This window comes from Meleagris gallopavo, chromosome 4, assembly GCF_000146605.3.
Source record: "Meleagris gallopavo isolate NT-WF06-2002-E0010 breed Aviagen turkey brand Nicholas breeding stock chromosome 4, Turkey_5.1, whole genome shotgun sequence".
Lineage (NCBI taxonomy): Eukaryota > Metazoa > Chordata > Aves > Galliformes > Phasianidae > Meleagris > Meleagris gallopavo.
Window position 1 is genome coordinate 70,300,874 of NC_015014.2, and position 19,085 is coordinate 70,319,958.

At 39.1% G+C, this 19,085-nt stretch overlaps 1 protein-coding gene across 1 annotated transcript in view; it reads right to left on the reverse strand.

Annotated features, from left to right (window-relative positions):
* Window positions 1–9,099: 9,099 nt before the first annotated feature.
* The window catches only part of LOC100546553 (transforming acidic coiled-coil-containing protein 3-like), an 11,116-nt gene continuing 1,130 nt past the window's right edge, over window positions 9,100–19,085 (reverse strand). The window contains exons 2-13 of the mRNA XM_010710674.3: window positions 18,964–19,063; window positions 18,334–18,526; window positions 17,083–17,129; window positions 16,133–16,269; window positions 15,931–16,042; window positions 15,078–15,230; window positions 12,645–12,721; window positions 12,515–12,558; window positions 11,346–11,506; window positions 10,437–10,543; window positions 10,143–10,263; window positions 9,100–9,272 (exon numbers count right to left, since the gene is read on the reverse strand). Coding sequence (XP_010708976.1) covers window positions 9,204–9,272; window positions 10,143–10,263; window positions 10,437–10,543; window positions 11,346–11,506; window positions 12,515–12,558; window positions 12,645–12,721; window positions 15,078–15,230; window positions 15,931–16,042; window positions 16,133–16,269; window positions 17,083–17,129; window positions 18,334–18,526; window positions 18,964–19,063 — 1,321 coding nt within the window. The 3' untranslated portion in view covers window positions 9,100–9,203. The remainder of the gene's footprint in view (window positions 9,273–10,142; window positions 10,264–10,436; window positions 10,544–11,345; window positions 11,507–12,514; window positions 12,559–12,644; window positions 12,722–15,077; window positions 15,231–15,930; window positions 16,043–16,132; window positions 16,270–17,082; window positions 17,130–18,333; window positions 18,527–18,963; window positions 19,064–19,085) is intronic.

The following is a 19,085-nucleotide window of genomic DNA, read 5'->3' on the forward strand; positions in this document are numbered from 1 at the left end:
CTGCAATTCACTCTGCTCCTGCTGCAACTGATCCGCTTCTCTAATTCAAGAGCATTTCTTGTGCTGCTTCCCTGGTTCTCTTTGTGATGGAGTGATCAGCTCTAATTAGAAAGCTGAAAGTGGCCTATCGATCCCTGTGCAGAGCTGCGAAGACAGAGGTGTAAATGGAAGGCAGTGGAGTGACACCCATTTGCTTCAGATGAATATTCATTTATGGGGTCTTTGTAAAGTTACCTCTGGAATGATAACTTCTATTTGCAATGTACTGCAGCAGTAAGCAGTGGCAGCAAAATACAGCTTAGGGGCATATGTTAATCACATGCCATCTCATGTGCAGAGCACAGTGTGGAGAGGAGGAATGGCACTCAGCTCTTCCTCATGGCCACGTGCCTCCTTCCCACTGCAATCCACGAGAATGACACAATCAACCCCCATGAGAAACATGGCCTTATTGCTTCCCACGTACAACAGCCATGATGACACGCATCTTGGGTCTACTTATCATTATTATCCAGATGATGGTTGTTTTTCTTGGTGACCCTGTTCTATGGTTCTCTCAGTGGGAATGAATCAAACTGAGAGCATGTAGTTCTACAGCCAACATGGAAACCTAACTCTGCCACTTGCTGCAGATGGTATGGGTATGTAATCTTGTAACTTGTTTTGAGTGTCCCAAGGGAAGAGAGGAAGAAGTAATCATTTTCACTTTTTTTCTTTTAATTGCAAGAATTCCAAATGTAATCCCTTTTATCCTTTTAATTAACATTCTCTGGATTCCACAGCCATAAAACACAGAAAAAAGTAACTGCAAGACGCAGTCTGAATTAATTGCTTTGTTGGTTGCCAGGAGTATAAAAGCTCCCATAAATTATATTCCTTACAAAGCTGAGAAACTGAATATCACTGTGAGCAAAGCAAGTAATTAACTGCACAAGTTTCATACCTGGACAGGCGTGAAGCTGTTTTTCTCCCTGTCCATCCACACAAATCAGCTGAAAACCATATGGCAGCTGTGCAAAGCACTTTTCAGCTGGTGAGAACTCTTGTTTAAGCATGGTAAGATCCTGAACCACATCTTAATATAGAAGGGACTACACAAGACCCTCACCTACGGATTTTATGGCATGGAGACAGGCTCCCTCTTAATTCAGTCACGTAACAGTCTTGGAGCAACTACTTACAGAAAAAAAAAAAAATCCCTGAGTCACATGGGCTGCATATAGAGCATGTAATATTGTGTATGTATATAAGTAACAAAACTCCTCTTTTTGTTGTTTTGTTTTATTAAAACATAAAGAAGAGGCAAAAACAAAACAAAAAACAACACCAAAATACTACTAGCAGGTTGGATACGTGGCTCAGAAGGTGGTCGGGCTGATTCTAATTGCAAAGCAATTCAAGTTTTTGCACAAAACTTCACATATGGATCTGTCTTTCAAGTGAGTCAAGCATCTTGTACAATAAAGAATGGACAGTTCTCTGCAGTTGGCCTTGTCCTCATAGATCTCCAGCAAGGACACCAGGGACATTTAGCTCCACATAACACCACAGCATTTCAGTAAGCGGATTGAAAATGAGTAGATGAAGATTAAAATAGCCTTTAGCTGTATACCTCCCAACGGGCAAATAGACACATCAGAGTTTCTAACTAAAAGATGGGAAATTAAGACTGGATATAAGGAAAAAAATATATATATGTCAAGGATAGTGAAGCACTGGCACAGGCTGCCCAGAGAGGTGATGGATACCCTGCCATACCCAGAAACATTCAAGGTCAGGCTGGACAGGGGCATTAAGCTTCTGATCGAGCTGTAGGTGTCCCTGTTCATTGCGGAGGAGTTGGATTGGATGATCTCTAAATGTCCCTTCCAATGTAAATAACTCCATGATGCTATGATCATCAATCCTGCTGCTGCTATTGCAGGAAGCTTTGATCAGACAGCAAGGAATGACACTCACAGAGATGAACATACATGTACACACCCATGTACCTGTGTGTGTATATATATATATCTGTAAATAGAAGACAAATATGCCAATATTTCCAATTGCAATATTTACTTTCACATACATGCTGGTATTTTCTAACTCTTGAGACCCTGCAGTCTTGATGTTAACATTCTCAGTCTGTATAGAAAAAAGGTGTTCCCACTGGCATCCTCTGTTGGTCTCTACTGTCTGTCAGTACCTAACGCCAATAGCACAGTTCTTTCCCAGGGTGTCTCAGATGGGATTTATGATAGAAGATGAGAGCAGTGCTCAGAGGAATGAATTACAGATCCCAAGCAGACAAACCGACTCCAGGCTCCACCTCGCATAATTGTCACTCGGAGGACCTTGGGCACCAGAAGGAGGTTAATAACACTTCGTACTTATGTTGAGCCACTCCAAGCATTGAAATGTCAGGGCTTTGAGCAATGGCTTTGTCAGTGCCAGCTAAATAAACAGCATGTGATAAAGCACCAGCTGCTGCAGGCTTTGCTGTGGCCCAGCCTCCGGGATACTCACAAGGCACTTCTGCTTTGTTCTAGTAGTGACCCCCACTGATAAACTCTTTAAAAGCCTTCATTTTAAAGAAAATACGGGACTGATTGCATTTTCATTCAGAAGTAGTACATTTTTCTCATTAAAAGTTTCTCAGGCATCACTTCACTAGTGCTACTAAGCACAGCCTACAGGCTGTCAGGTAGAGGAGCACCACTGACGTACAATCAGATGGCTCTTACTTTTCAATGAACAACAGCCACAGATAACACAAACAGCACAATGAGATCTGCCATCCTTTTTATTTTATTCTTTTGAACAGATGTCACCTTGTTAAATAGTTAAATCCACAGCTAGCCCTGGTGTCCTGGATTCCAAGCAGACAAGATCTCAGCTGGAGACCTCAGATTTGAGACCCAGATATATGTTCCATTGTTTGGAAAAAAATTGCTGGTCAAAACAATGTTTTGGAAAGGAGCTTATTTGTTTACAAAAATCTCCATAGAAACTACAGCAGAGATTTTTCTACCAGATGTGATGCTTCATTGTTAATTAGTTCATTCATCTGAACAACAGTTTTGCTATCACAAGATCTGGGCAGCTGAAATTTGAAGTACTAGCTCCAGGCTGCCCAACACGCTCAGAGTTTGGAACAGAAAATCTCCAAGAGCATTGTCTAAAAGCAGCAGACGTTAATCTCCGCCTACCACTGTGGAAACAGAGGCACAGAGGACCAAAGTGGTCTCTCCAAGAGCATGCTACTACTCAGGACTGAGATCCCAGCACTCACATTCAGGTCCTTGCTGATTATACCATTATAGAATCATAGGACAGCTGAGGTTGGAGGGAGCCTTACAGATCACTGAGGTCCAATCCCCTGCTGTAGGCTGGTTGCCCAGTCAGGCTGGTGCCCATCTAACCTGGCCTCGAGCACCTCCAGGGATGGATTATATCCTGCAACAAACTAAACCCCTTCTTTACTGCAAGACTCAATAAAGAATATCATTGATTCATGTTATGAATTATATTCAATGATATTCTGCCTCTAAGCTCTGAGGCCATGCAATAAGCAGCAATAAGCATACTAGCAGCAGATGATGCTGTGATTGGGAAAACAGAACAGCCCTCACACCTCCATCTCCTTAAATTTGCTCAAAGCACTTAGGAGCCAGGCTGAGCATCTATTTTTAGACCAACATTTATCTCTTCCAACCCAAACGTAATTCTCTCTTATACTACTGACGATGCTTTCAAAGGGAATGACAGATCATGGCACAATAATTATAAAAGAAACTATCAGCTGTTGGGCACCAGCTCCTCAGAGCAAGCCAGGGCAACACTTATCATTCACTTCCCAAATATAGCCCTGCTGGATGTGCTAATGAAAAAAAAAAAAAAGCAGTTGTTTGTTGGCCTAGATGTCAAGGAAAGACAAGTGGTGGAACTTTCTGCGTGATGGAACTTCGCATAACTAAACTCCCCAATAATATCCTCTCTCTTTCCTAGGTCTACCCATCAATGCTATTTTTCTCTTAATGGCATCTGTTCATTTAAACTGGGGACAAAGCCCTGACCAAAAATTCACGATAAACATTTGGATTCCCTCACTGCTTTTGTCCAGCTGACATCCTCCCACACCCCAGGATGCACAACCCAGTCACGATTTAATATAAATAGTTTAGTTCCTGAAGACATACGGTAGTTCTCTGGTAGTTTTGTCCACTTCTAGCTATATGTGATAGGATAACAGGAAAGCAGCTTGGAGAACACCTATAAAGGGAAGGCAGTTAACTGAATTTGAAAAGCACAACATTTACTTGAGTTGGGAGAGAGGGATGTAGGCTCTTGATTTTGGAAAAACAAAAAAGTACAGCAACTCAGAAAAACTCTTTCTTTGAGGAACAAATTAAATGGAAAAAAAAATTGCTTTCTGTTGTCTAAGACAGCAAAACAAAGGACTAAGCAAAAAGCAAAGCTGGCTTAAGGATGCAATACTGCTCAGCAAGCTTAAAATGTAGATTGAAGTATAACTTAAGAATCATAGAACGTCCTGAATTGTAAGGGAGCCATAGAGTCCAGTTCCTAACTTCAAATAGTTTGTTAAGTAGCTCCATTCCATCCTACCAGATTTCCTTTGCAAGTAGCTGTAGTCTACCCTGACTTTGTGCAGGAGCACTAGTCACCACATTTGGGACTAGGGCAATACAGGAGCATTAGAAGAGTCTGAAGATCTTTCTCCCAGATGCACACTGCAGGACTAAGTGAGTTAGAGATACAGGGAGGAAGATTCAGCAGATCTGTGTCACAAACAGCTCTTTCCTCAAGCCTAATGAGCCACAGGATACATGCAAGCATACTCGGTATTCTGTTGTAACTCATGACACACATTAACCCTATTAAACTGTCACAGCTGCTTCTAGGACTCTGAGACTTGATCTTCAGCTCCAGCAGTGCTCTGCAGGTAACACCAGCACCAGGCTGGACTCAGGCTCGCTCTCCTGTCTTGCATATGAAGATCCAGGAGGGAATCCATAGAGATTGATAAAATTACATAGCTCTACCAGGATTTCTCCATTGGGAAACTCTCCCAGCAGACAGAAAAACTGGGGTCGTACAGAACGATATTCCAAGCCCACAAATGACTAGGAAGGCATTCAATGAGCAGGACATCATCAGTAAAACCTGTCAGTAAGCACTGGAGAATAAATATCTGATGTAAATGGCAGTACATTTTGCTGGCATTTGTATAACCAGCAGTAGGATAAAATTTGCAAGGAACTTCCTTCCCCTTCACTCCTGTGCAGTATTTCATGTCTGCACTAGGCGCACTGGAAAAGAAAATAGATGCTGTGACTGAGCCCTTTGTCAAGTCCAAATCACACAGATCACTTGAAAGCATGTTAAGATCACTTGTGTGTCATAATCTAGCAGCTTCTGACAAGGCTGAGAGCCTGAGAGCATACTGAAGCTAACTGCTTTGTACATCTAATTTCTAATGGGAAAAAAAAAACAAAACCAACAGAATTCATTTTCTTTTTCTGCTTTTAAACTTTTACTGGTTCAGGTAGAATATTACTTCCTCCAGTCTAAGGAAAAATAGATGTTTCATTCTTTGCTTAGTTTTTTTTCCTGTGCCATTTAAGGTTGTTTGTTTGTTACTTTGGCAATGGTGTTTGTTTGTTCACAATGGGAAATAAAAAAAATGAGTTACATCTGCTTTGGAGGTCTTTGGAGGTAAAAACTGAAGCGTTAGAAACAGCATTGATCAGTACATTTGATTCAACCCTGATCAGCTCTGAAACAAAACACCTCATGTATATTGTGTCAGAAAGAGGCTGTCTGGAACAAGAACTGTCACCCTCTGTTTCTATAGCACCTAGCAATTGTTAGTATAAATAAAGAAAAGCAAGTGAGCACAGGGACACCAGGCAGTATCCTATTTCTCTATTATCTGCTTGCAGACAGAGGCTAACTCACATCAGGTGAAATAAGTAATAAACCAGAAAGCTCGATGCATATCTCAGAATAAGCATATGCTGACCTTATCCCACTAAAAGACATTACATACAGCAGCTCGCATTACTGTATGGTGCATTGACTTTTTATGAGGACTGTTCAATATTAAAGGAATGATTTAAAAAGAAGGATGCTTTGAAATGGGGAAGGTGATATTTAAGCAGCACTCTTCAACTAGGAATTATAAAATAGATTAAAAAAATAATTGTGTAAACGTTAAGTTGGAGGTATGTGTTGCATCCACAGAGAACAATAAGCCAACCCTTCCAACCTGTTTAAAATGCTGAGGTCAACGGAGCAAAAAGTCAGCCACAACTTTTGACAAACATAAGAACTTCCAGCCTATACAGTAATACCTTGATACTAAGCTTTGGTAATTCATTCAAAAACAGCCCACTCATCCTCTCCAGCGTGCTGGTATTTATAGCCATCTCCATTCAATTGGTGGTTGTCACAAACAGTCGCCTTCTACATATCAACAACCAGCAAATGGAAGAGCCTCGGGCAGATTTCACAACAGTGGTCATAAGTTACAGTAGAAGCATATGGTGTGCTATCATTCAATATCTCCTTGAAGTGCAGTTTTCATTACTTAATATCAATATACAACCAACCACACGGGGTGTGATTCTTGATAACATCATAACAGACCAAATGAAAACCACATCTGGTGTGCTGGCTGCTGGACTAATATGCATCCACCTCAATCAGACTAGGGAATGTGGAATATGCAACACCACTATATTCAAGCAACAGCTGAAACAAGTTGAAAGGCTCTCCTCCCTTTTCTTAAGGAAATACTGGACCAGAGACATTCTGTATATGCAGTCAGAAGGTCTGTACATAGTTGGAATAAAGCCAGAGGGAGACTTTTGATTGTTTTACACTGAAGGAATAAAGGAAGGTAAGGAAGATTCCAGTACTTTCTTCAGTAGCACCTGCCTAAAGGTATGCAGAAATACAGTCCCCCACCCCACATTCATAGAGCATGAGAGCTAAATAACACTAACTCTGTCTTCCAATTCTCTCTAAAGAACTCAATTATGTTAATCAGTGGTATCATACTACTTTCATAGCTGTTGCACTAAAGCTCCAGACAGCACTGTCACTACTTATAGTCTGTTGGCATGTATCGCTTTGCTGCTCTTCATCCTGCCCAAAGGGAATCTACCAGAACAGTCACATTAACCACTAGAGATGGAGATTCTCCATCTTTGCACTGTGCTGACGCACAACCCTGTCAATTACAGCCAATATTTCAAAGAACAGCAGCTACATCTTGTGGAAAGATTTAACACTGCAGGTTTATTCCTATATGAAGTCAACAAAGCAAACTCAGCTTTGCATTTATCCAGCCAGGGATTCTACTGAAGCTATCTACCCTTTTCTAGGCCTTTTTTTTTGGTGCAATATGTACAAAGTGAACCTGTACACCACAATAACCACCTGCAAAACAGTTCCTTCTAACACCCTTTCCCCTAAACCAAATAATCTGCCTGGGTCACCTGACCACAGTGATGATCCAACACAAGAAATGAAAGAGCAGACCTACCCTTGGAGGCTGCATGCTTTATCTTATCTAACTGCAGACAAACATCAACAAACAGCCTCAATATTCAGTAAGAACATCAACAGAAATTTGCTTCCATAATTAAAAACAGATTAGCAAGACAGTTCATAAATTCAACCAAGCATCAATTCTTGGTTCTGTTTAAGTCTATTACAAAGGAATAACACAAGACACAGCCTGGAGTTATCCCTGTTATCTGGCTGAAGCTTTGTTTTCATGGTCAGAGACTTATTTCTTCTCCACTCCTATCTAATATTTCCTAAGCAACAAGCAAAAAGATGATATAGTGAGACAGTTTCTGCAGGGGATCAGTATTCAATATTGCTATTGATTTCACATTGACGTTCCCAGATTAACATTGAAACCACAGAGAAAACATACTATGAACTGCTCCACTCTATGGGGTACTCCAGCCACATACTGCTTCCAGGACACATACTGATATACTCATCAGTAGGCACCTAATTGAAGAGTAGATCCCAGATCTCTTAAGTACTGCTGTTCAGTTCTTCCTCCTACCCTGGCAGACTACCCTTAACATATAATGAAAGGGCTCCAAGTGTATTTAAGAACAAACCCAGCAGCAACAACCCTTCTGAGAGAAAAGTATGCAACCCCTAGTTAAGCAAGTAAGATAATGACCTCTCAGTAATACTACAACAAAGCTGTAGCCTGTGGTCTGTTAGGTAATAACAGCTTATCTGAAGCGTCTGCTAATGTCCTAATTAAAGCTGACTTCATCATGACCTGTAACCTCCAGCCTACTGCAATTCTACAGGCTGTTCCATGAGGCAAGTATGAGCTCTGGATGGCTGATTAGCAAGTCAATAGCATCAGACTGATGACTTGCTATATTTTCCAATAGAGTGGAAAGTAAAACTGTGTTGTTACCCAGTTCCTTGGCTGCTTAGCTTGTCTGAAAACGAGCTCACTTCAGCTCAGTTATAGGTACAGGCATGTACACACAAGCAAATATAAAATAAAAGCTGAAGGCTTAAGTTTTTACAGCACTAAATGAATCATCCCATAGTTCAGGTTGCGAGTACACAAAGTACAAAGCATATATACACATTCTACACATTCTATACATTCTGCTCGTTATTCACTACCAAGATTAGCCTGGTTTGCTGCAAACATTGAAAAAGTCTGGTGAAGCTTCTCACCGAAAAGCAATGTCTCTTAGAATGAGGGGATATAAGTCACAACTGACAGAACAGAATTTCTGCATAAACTTTCAGTTCTCTGTAGCATCTGCTAACAGGTCAAGTTCTACTACAGTCCTGTATCTTTGGGATGTTTTGCCTGAAATTAGAACAAAGTGCAAGATACAGACACAGCCTACGCTGACCTTTATCAGCAGAGCCAGATCATAATACAGAAATGGTGTGCCCTCACTCAGAGAAGAGACTGAGGGTATTATTAAAGTTTTTCTTTTGAGTGACAATGTCAAAATGCTGCTCTTGTATCAATATCTTGTAGCAAGTGAACTTGTCAGTAAGTTGACATTTCCTGCAAGAGATACACAAGAGGAGTGTAAATCAAGCATTTTATTTTTCCTCCACATAATTAAAATCATGAGTGAACACAGGACAGGAAATCAGAGAAACTAGACATATTTACAGAGATAACTGAGCTATCCATTTTTTCCCATCTTCAAAATCAAGTCATCACAGATCTTCGTTAGTTCATCATTTTCTTTTGTCTGTTAAAGACAGAAAAAGAAGAGTTACAGGTAAGCTATTTTACAGGCAAGTAGTGATCTTTCCCAACAGAAAGTTCACTTACATGCTAGCTACCAATACAGGTTTAACATAAAGGACGATCTACTTTGTCAAAATTCTCAAGAATTAAGCTAAATTCACTGCACTGTCTCTGCTTCTAGATTTCCTTAGAAGTTGTCTATAAAGATTATAGGTACATGAGATTTTTCAGACACATTCCTTTTGTTAGGTATACTGATATTTGAGATGATAGCAACAATTTAGATTTCAATCCTCACAACACAGACATCTCTGTAGAACGTTTCCATTTATTTATTCCAGCAAATGAAATCTATATGCCTTTACAAAGCATTTTAAGACTTCATCTATGCAGTATGAAGACTGCAATCCACTACAAGGATTTAAGACCCAAACAATATTGAAAAAGTCCAGACAATACGAGAGAGTTTGTACTAGTACTAAAGGCTTATAAATTAAATGCTTACAGATGTGCTAATTAAGACAGTTATTCAAGATCGTTCACAGCTTCTGCTCTTGGAGATGTTTAAGTTTTAGAACACCAGCTCCATCAGTAGTTCAAATAACCTCCTGATGAAGCAACCCAGACCAATCAATTCTGTGACTCATCTACAGGAACAAGCCTTTCTGTTCCAAAAAAAGATCTGTATATACAAAGTGAGTCTTTTCATAATTGATTCCTACCTTAAGCTTTAATGCTTATTTCCCAAAGTCTACCTAGAGAGCAGTCATCAAAGCCAGCACACTTAGTGGGACTACTTCTAGTACTGGCACAAGATCTCTTGAGGTAGTCTAAGGCAATAGCTTAAGAGACTCGCAGCACTTTGACAAACCTTTTGTTCAAGGCTCCTCTCTAAAGACTGGATTCTCATTTGTTCTTTGCGGAGACTGGCTTGTAGGGCTGCAATTTCTGATTTAGCTTTGTTTCGTACCTGGGCAATTTCCTCATTTGCTCTAGAATTGAAGAAATACAGGCGTTTACATTCCTTTCAGACAGCACAGCAGAACTGTTCATAGAATCACACTAGTTTATTGTTCTTGAACATTAATAAAAAAATATTTTAAGCCAAGAATTGGCATTAATAAGCCACATTTTACAGCAATTAGCTTCTTGACATAGTACTTACTGATGCAGCTTTTCTTCAGCATGTGCCTTTAGTGCCTGATATCTCTGTTCCTCTTTCTTAATTCTAGCCAGATATTCTTCAGCACATTTTTTCAAAGCTTCTTCATTCTGATACAGAAACAAGTTTAGTTAGCTTTTATGTGCTAATAGGTGAAAAAGTCTACCTCCATTTCACAAATCAGCTATTTAACTATACCAAAATGACAGCATTTGCTCAGAGTACTAAATACAATTACCAAGTTCCATAAAAGCACAGAAACAAGTGCAAGTCTCCCTACTAATTCCAGGTCTTGAACTTAGCAATTTGCTGTCACCAAGAGATTCTTTAGCTCTGTGCTAAGGAAGTGGCTTCTGAATTCCAAATACAGCAATAGAAGGGATGCAAGATAAAGGAAGTCATGCATAGGTTTATGTTGAATAAGCTTATGCATTTCATACAAGAAGCCATAGCTTGTGATCCTTATTGCTCCATTATTCCAGTCCATGGATATGTCTACCAGTTTAGGCTAAACAATCCAGTAAAGTATGAGTTTGACTTATAACAGAAAGCCTTCTTCAGCATCTATTCAATGCTATCTATGGGAAAACAAGCTGCCCTTATGCAACAAGTAGTTACACTGGATTTATTCTCCATGATTTATAGAAAAATTATATGCATACAAAAAGAAAAGGCTCATTTTGTTTGAAGAAATTTTGGCTTCTAACAGAGAGATCATCATCATACTTTAAGCCAGCCACTAAATATAACAGGTCATTTTTTAATCTTTAAAGCAGACAACTTGTTTTACAGGTAGCGCCTCAGCTATTTAATTAATGGCTGCAGTAGAAATTAGTAACTTTCTTTCCACTTGCAGAAGATCATAAGGCTTATTCATCTTAAAAGAATATTATTTGCTCCACAGCATCTTACTTTGCGATAACCCTCCAGCACTTCTTTCTGTTTTTCAAAACGCTTGAAGAGTTCTGAGAAAGATGTCTCCATAGAGTTCAGATCTGAAATAACTTGCTGCTTTTCTTCTACCATCCTCTGTATTTCTTTCTTTGAAAGCTCCTTCTGTTTCTGAGAATCCTCTAGAGAAAGCAGAGGTAACAGGTTTAAACTCATAAGAGTTACTAAATTAGTATAAAGCTAGTACTATAGGCATCATCCTCACACTTTGAACTTGTCCTTTTAGGCAAAAAGTCTCATAATGTAACATAATGTAACCCTTAAAAAAAAAAAGAAAGTTCTATCCTTGCTTTTAGGAAAACAGTAATACTCTCTTAATTTGCTACTTTACAACACTGAAAGTTGTGATCATAAATTGCTTAACCAAACATGTGGATTTTCCTCCAACACAGTCCAAACCCTACATGAGCTCATCATAACAGGAGCCTCAAACCTCACGGTAGCAAAATATCTAAAAACATTTGTTTTCATTAAATATGCACAATAGCTGGAAGACCTGGAAAAGAATGAGATAACAAACATACTTGATATAGCAAACCCTTCTAAGACAAGCTTTGTCTAGCGTACCCAAACTATGTGTTCTATAGGCTAATATAACCTAACATGCTTCGCCTACAAAAAAATAAAAAAAAACAAACAAGGACCAGATTTAGCTAATTCAGCTTCCAGCCAGAACAATGTACCTGTTCCATTTAATATCTTCTTAACTTTGAAACAACAAATTTGACTGAAGCAAAGGCCAGGTCTGTCCAGCAAGAACTCCTACTGACATCCCATCACTTATTTAAGGCAAGATAACGAACCACCAACCAAGCTACAGACAACTGGATCAGCCAGTTTTAATAAACTAGTAGTTCACAGTTCACTGGAGAGGGAGAAAAGGTTAGATATGTTCATGCCTGACTTCACAACATCAGCATTAGCTACCAAATAATATCAGTATATAGCAATGCCTGGATGATTAGGGTGCAGTCCTATGCATCCAAGTACATTGTCTGAAGCCTTACACTCACCCTGAAAGCATTTGAAAAGTTAATTACATCAGAAGTGAAAGAGTACTAACTTCAGTCAGAAACTTCAGGCTAAAGCACAGGTGCCAAAATGATTTAAAGTGTAAATAATTAACTTACCCATCATTTGGGTTATTGTACCTTCAAACTCTGCAACTACTTTCCTAACAAAGAAAGAAAAAGAAAAAAGTTAGACCATAAGGTAGAAAAAGCAGCTGGAATGAATAAGCAGGCAGAGTCAGATGCTCACCCCATTTCCTTGTATTCCACGTGAAGCTTGTTGTACTTCTGTTTCCATTCCAGAGTCTCCAACTCTTTCTCTTGAACCTTTAAGGTGAAAAGTATTAAACACTTATTTCTAGAACAGGAAGTGATACAAGGGTTGTTACTTAGAAGAGCCTAAAGAGTAGTCTAGTTATACCTAAATTTCCCGTGTCAAATTCCAAGTTCCAACTAACAGATTGAAAATGAAATGTCTTATTACAAATGTGTCAAGATGATGATGTACCCAAAAACTAGATATCAAAATTCTAAAATTCTAGTTTGCCATTCAATGTTATCAATCTCACAGAAGTCAAGATGAGAGTCAGCTCAGCTTACTCTACTTGATTATTCTTACTCATACTACATGAAGGTCACTGTTCCTTGGCAAGTAAGTAATAGCCTGCCTAGTAACACCCTCTCAAGTAACAAATATTCCCTTTTATCTACAAGGCAGATAGAATAAGTCGCAAACACAGGAAAGAAAGCAAATACTGAAATGCTGTGTTGGTCAAAATCAACTTGATGTTTGGAATACACTGAATCCTCCCCTTAACACGTTCTCAAATTTAAGATAATTCAGTTCATCTTAAAAAATAACCACACTTATTTCACATCAGATTAAATTAAAGCAGAGCTCACAATTTTGTTCAAACTCCAGGAGTTTGGTTTTGTCTAGAGATTTTCATTAATAACTATGTTGATAGTGTGACACCACTCTCTCAGAAAAGTAGTCCAACCTAACGTCCAGCCTGAAACTCCCTGGTAAAGTTGAGGCCATTCCCTCTGGTACTATCACTAGTTACATGAGACAAAAGGCTGATCCCCACCTCACTACAACCTCCCTTCAGATAGTTACGGAGAGCAATAAGGTCTCCCGTGAGCCTCTTCTTCTCCAGACTAAACAATCCCAGCTCCCTCAGCTGTTCCTCATAAGATTTGTGCTCCAGACCCTTCACAGTTTTGTTGCCCTTCTCCAGACATGCCCCAGGGCCTCAATGTCTTCCTTGCAGTGAGGGGCCCAAAACTGAACACAGTACTCAAAGTGTGGCCTCACCAGTGCCATATAATTCTATCCATTCTGAAGTGCCACAACAGTTGGATTAACAGTCACACCTCTCTTGCTGCAACTAAGTTTACATGCTTAAAATAGTTCTTCGAAGTGAGAGATGAGACTACCAAGTTTAAAATACTACAAGTTTTACTCTCTGCTCTTATCTAAACTCTGTTTTAGATCTGATCCTTATCAGAGCCACAAATTTATCATTTCACATACTGGACAACATGCTAGTTAAAGCAGCCTCTTAAGTAAGAAACAGAAAGCAATTTAAAGTTATCCACAGAGAAGCTGGGTTTTTTGTTGTTTATTTTGCTTTGTTTACTCTAAAGGTAAATTAAAACTGTAAAGCAGCAAAGGGCTACAGGTCATCATCATTACCATCGTTAAGAATATTTAATGTTCTTAGTGTGACTAGCTGCCACACTAAGTTGGTCAGGAATTCAGAATGCTGTTTTCCTAAGGTAATTCTGAAGTGATAACTAGCTTTAAGGAAATTTATGCTTAAGTATTGGTCTTACATTATTCAGCAATTTAAGAGCAGGCTCAAGGGGATCTCACTAATATCTATAAATATATGAAGGAAGGGTTCAAACAAGACAGAGCCAGGCTCTGGTCAGTGGTTCCCACTGCCAAGACCAGGGACACTGGACACAAACCGGAGCACAGGAAGTGCCTCCAAACATCAATGAGGAGTTCTGTACCAGGAAAGTGGCTGGGCAACCCATTCCAGTGCTGTGAAAAGTTGTGGAAAGTCTCTTTGGAGACCTTCAAAAGCCATCTGAATATAGTCAAAGGCAACCTGCTCTATGAGATCTTATTTCAGTAACTAAGTTGGACAACGTGGCTTTCAGAGATCCCTGCCAACCTCAGCCATTCTGTGACCTGAAGTTAAAAATCTCACCAACTCCTCCCCTTCATCTTCTACTAATATCAGTGAAGAGTAAATTAGATGTTTTCACTTCTTTTATTAGCTGGACATATTGACATGGTTCCCCATTACACAAACAAAACCAATCAATCACTACAACCACTACACTGAATTACCATTAAAGGTTTTTCTTGTTTTACAGAAATAATGGTATGAAAATAAGCCCCTCCTTCCCACTGGCAAGAACAGATTTCTCCTAGGTTATTGATTTTGATAACAGAATTGATAACAGAATATAGTATAGTATATATATAATATATATAGTATAGAACTCCTCCTCTATTGCTCCAAGCAAGCTTTTTTGGATGGGATGTTGATGTCAAGTATGATGGATAGAATTGCCAAGTGCAGAAATCTACAAAAAAAAAATCTACAAAAAGTAATCTAAACAAAAGGGATTTTCCAGGGCAATACAAGGTCAAGGATCACCTTACCTCTCTTTTAACTAGTTCAACAACTGCATCCATATCTTTTTGGCTGTATTTCAGCACATCTATAATAGCATCCACTGCAGTGTTTGTGGAAGCAGTAAAAGCGAGTGGAGAAACATCATGTGCCAGGGAGTCTGGAATTATGAGACCAGGATCCTGTAAGGAAACAAAAATTGAGCTCTCAGTGATTCTGATTTTCATGCAGTCATTAGCTGCTTGTAGATTATTCAATACTAAAGCCATATATTTTTATTAAGAATCCTCACCCCAAAATACTCCTATAACTTAGTTACCATAGCTTTCCTACCTTGTTGGTATTTTGTAGAACTACGTAATAAAGGTGCAATTAAGTGCTATCCACCAGTTCTAACAATCAGAAACAGGACAGACAGCATGCTATTCCCCACCAGTAAACAACATTTCAGAATTAGAAACTGCACAGATCACTTCATATAAAGGGTTTCACTGCTCTAAGTTTTACACTGTATGGCACCAAATTTAATCAAAGAAGTGCTTTTCATCTTAGCAGTGCTATTAAAACACAAGCTTGTCTTATTTTTGTGGCTTCAGCTGCATACAAAGGATTGCTTGATTAAAGCATTCTTAAGAACAGCTCAAATTCTGCTAGACCATGTGCAATACCACCAGCTTCAAACAAAAAAAATTTATACAACAATATTAAGTACATCAAAAGTTCAACCTTATATAGTGGGTATCCAACCTTTTTAAGATGACAGTTTAAATAAGCATTAAGTACTCTGCAATCCTTATAAATTCTGCATAAAACTCCATATTCTGGCTGATCCCTTTCCCAAATTATCAATGTGAAACTTCACTTCATTCCAGACATCCTTACAGAAGTTGTAAAAGTTCCTAGAAGATCTAGCCCTTTTGGTTTTTCCTCATTCTGAAGACTTGATGCAGGATTCTCATTTTCTTCAAGCAGTTTGTTTAAATCAGAAGTAGGGCTAAAAATGAACAAACATACACGATTATATTCAAGCGCTGCCTTTCCTTGCAAAGCTATGCACTACAGGCTAGATTAAATCAATACCTACCCACACTGAAGTGGAGCAGTCATGATATTCGTATTTGCTTCAGTAGTACCAAAAATTGGTTGCTTTCTGGGACTGTCTCTCAACAGAGGATCAAACTTCAAATACAATGACTGCTTCCTCAAAGCAGACTCTTTGAACTGAGGAGAAAAGGCATAAAGTGGCAGATTTGCTGCTTTGTAGATAAGCCTTCCCCATCCCACCCTCCCCACACATAAATAGTCCTCCAAAGGGAGGGTGAGTCTATTCCTGTGTGGCCAGAGCATTGTTTGCTGGAGAAAAATACTTAAGCTTGTGGGCACTGAGTTCTTAAGTCCTTACGTAACATCAAGTGATCTCAGTCCTCTGTTCATAGATAAAAATCAAAAGGACAAGTTTATATTAACTATTCAAAATTAGCAGAAGATGTTAAAAGATAAATGTGGCACTGTAAGCTGAACAAGTAGTCTCAAGACAAACAGAACTAAAAAACACTTTCAGCTCAGTGTATTCATTGTATATTCAAAGCCACACCTACTCTGGCTCAAAGTAGGGGAAAAACCACAGAGCTGAACTGATTGAAATATGACATGCCCAATTTAGAGACAGATTTCTTGAAAATGCCCATAAACAGAGGAGCTTAAAACTTTTCAAAACAATGATCTTTCATTCTCTTCTTGCTTTAGCAACCAGCAATGGGAATACCATCCATCTGACCTTCACCACTGTAAGAAAAAAAAAAAAGCACCTCTGCAAACAGGAAACACAGCACCTCTCATCCTTAGGCAAAATTACCTATAACTGCATTTCCTCACCACCACTCCATGCCTTATAGACACATTCCTGTGAAATAGAACCTGTATTTCTGTGAACAAGTTCAAAGTCAAGCTACTTCATGAGAACATTTAAGGCCTGACAATTTCCTTCTTCCTCAGCCAGGGAGGAAAAACAAAACATTTCAATACCATACTTACAGATGAAGTTCCAAATTGCTCCAGATAGTCTATGCCCATTCCGAGAACTGGAAAATAAATTATATGATAGCACTGCATCTTCACTGTATTTCACAGAAACATCTACAGACCGAAGCAGATGTGCTTATGCATACAGTAAATACAACTCTAGTCTCACGAGGTGTTTTATTTTAACAGATGGAAAACAAACTCAAACTGGAAAAATAAAATATTTGACAGTTTTCTAAACTAAATTTATAGCCACTATTTGTCCCCAAATACCTGCAAGGACTTCTGCTGTTCCACAGTTGAAGCCTCAAGCATCTCAGACATTTTACTCTTCTATACAATGCCTCATAAAACAGTAAGACTCTTAATCACATCATTAAAATTACTAATAGGTTAAGTTGGACAATGAAGATGTATCTGCTTCTCAATGTACTGATCTCACTGAAGTATTAATACAAGCGTCAGACTGTACGTCAGACATTTGCTCATCCTTCCACACAACAGTCCTACAAGGAATACTATTTCCAGATGTTTAACAGCTATATGGTAACCATTCAAGACACACATGTAAATTCAGAAAGACCATTCACATTGCAATGATTAATCAGTACTGCAAGCCCTTTGAATAACCTACACAACTCAGTGACAGGTAGTTGCACAGCTCTAGTGCTCTCAATCTAAAAAGCCCTTAATACCAGAAATATCATAATGTATTTTTAAGGACAGTTGGGCTTTTTGTTTGTTTTTAAGAAAAAAAGCTTCATCCTTAAAAACAGAGAAGTGCCACTGAAGCTCCAACAATGTTGTTTCTATACCAGACTAAGACTCATTTTTGCTGGCAGCTGACCACTAATAGCCATCTGAATTTAGCTTAATCCAGAGAAAGTTATGAGTAAACTGAGACACGTTTCCCAGCCTGATAGTTGCTGCATTTACTCCTTCTGAAAGAGTAAAATGGAAGACAATAAAAGACAATCAATGTCAAAACCGAAAAGAAATACATACACAGAAGTTATTGTGACAATGGCCACTCAGAGGGCAGTGATACACTGTAACACATTGCCCAGAGAGGTTGTGGATTCCCCATCCCTGGAGGTATACAAGGCCAGGCTGGATGTGGCTCCGGGCATCCTGGTCTGGTGGTTGGTGACCCTGCACATAGCAGGGAGTTGAAACTACATGGTCACTATGGTTCTTTTCAACCCAGGCCATTTTATGATTCTACAAATGTTTTCCCAGTTTATACTGTAGGACTGCCCTTACCTTCTGATGATGGTCTGAAGAGCTCTTCGGGTTCAGCACTAGCTGTCTGCTGATCTGCTGTTATTTCATTTCTGTGAGAAGTAGGTTTAATTTCGTCTGCACACATTGACCTTTTTCCACTGTCAGCAGAAACTAAATTATCTTGAGAGGGGACATTTGCTGGAGACATTTTAGATGGGCTTATTTGTTTCCCCTGACAAGAAAAGAACAATCCTCTTTACTGTTAAAATAATAATTTAAATGCAACATGGAAATCACAATAATGATCAGATTGGTTTGCCACAAATTATCTCAGCAGCCAGCATAATAAGCCTCAGTAATTCACAGACAGAAAGTAAACAGTACCGACACTAAACTACAGGAATCACATTCTAAGAATCCACACCCTTGCGTTTGTCCTTATATGCAACTGCTGATGAAAAAAGATACCACATACCAAGGTACCAATTGTCTGTCTTCTGATGTTACCTTCAAAAGAGAAGTCTGCACAGTTTACATTTACTGTAGAATTGCGCAAAGTTCATGGAAAAAAATTCTCCAATAAAATACCAAACGTGGGTTTGACAAGATTAAGTGGCAAAGAACTTTGTTTCATGGAACAGCTTGGTGAGAATCTTTTCTATGCCTTACCATGGATAGCTCTACCAGAAGATCAGCTTGTCCTTGAACTTCTGGCTTGTCTTCTTGCTTTTGTGGCTCATCTTCCACCACATTTTGTTTGTGGATTTCCCTTGGGAGAGGAAGAGAAAAAA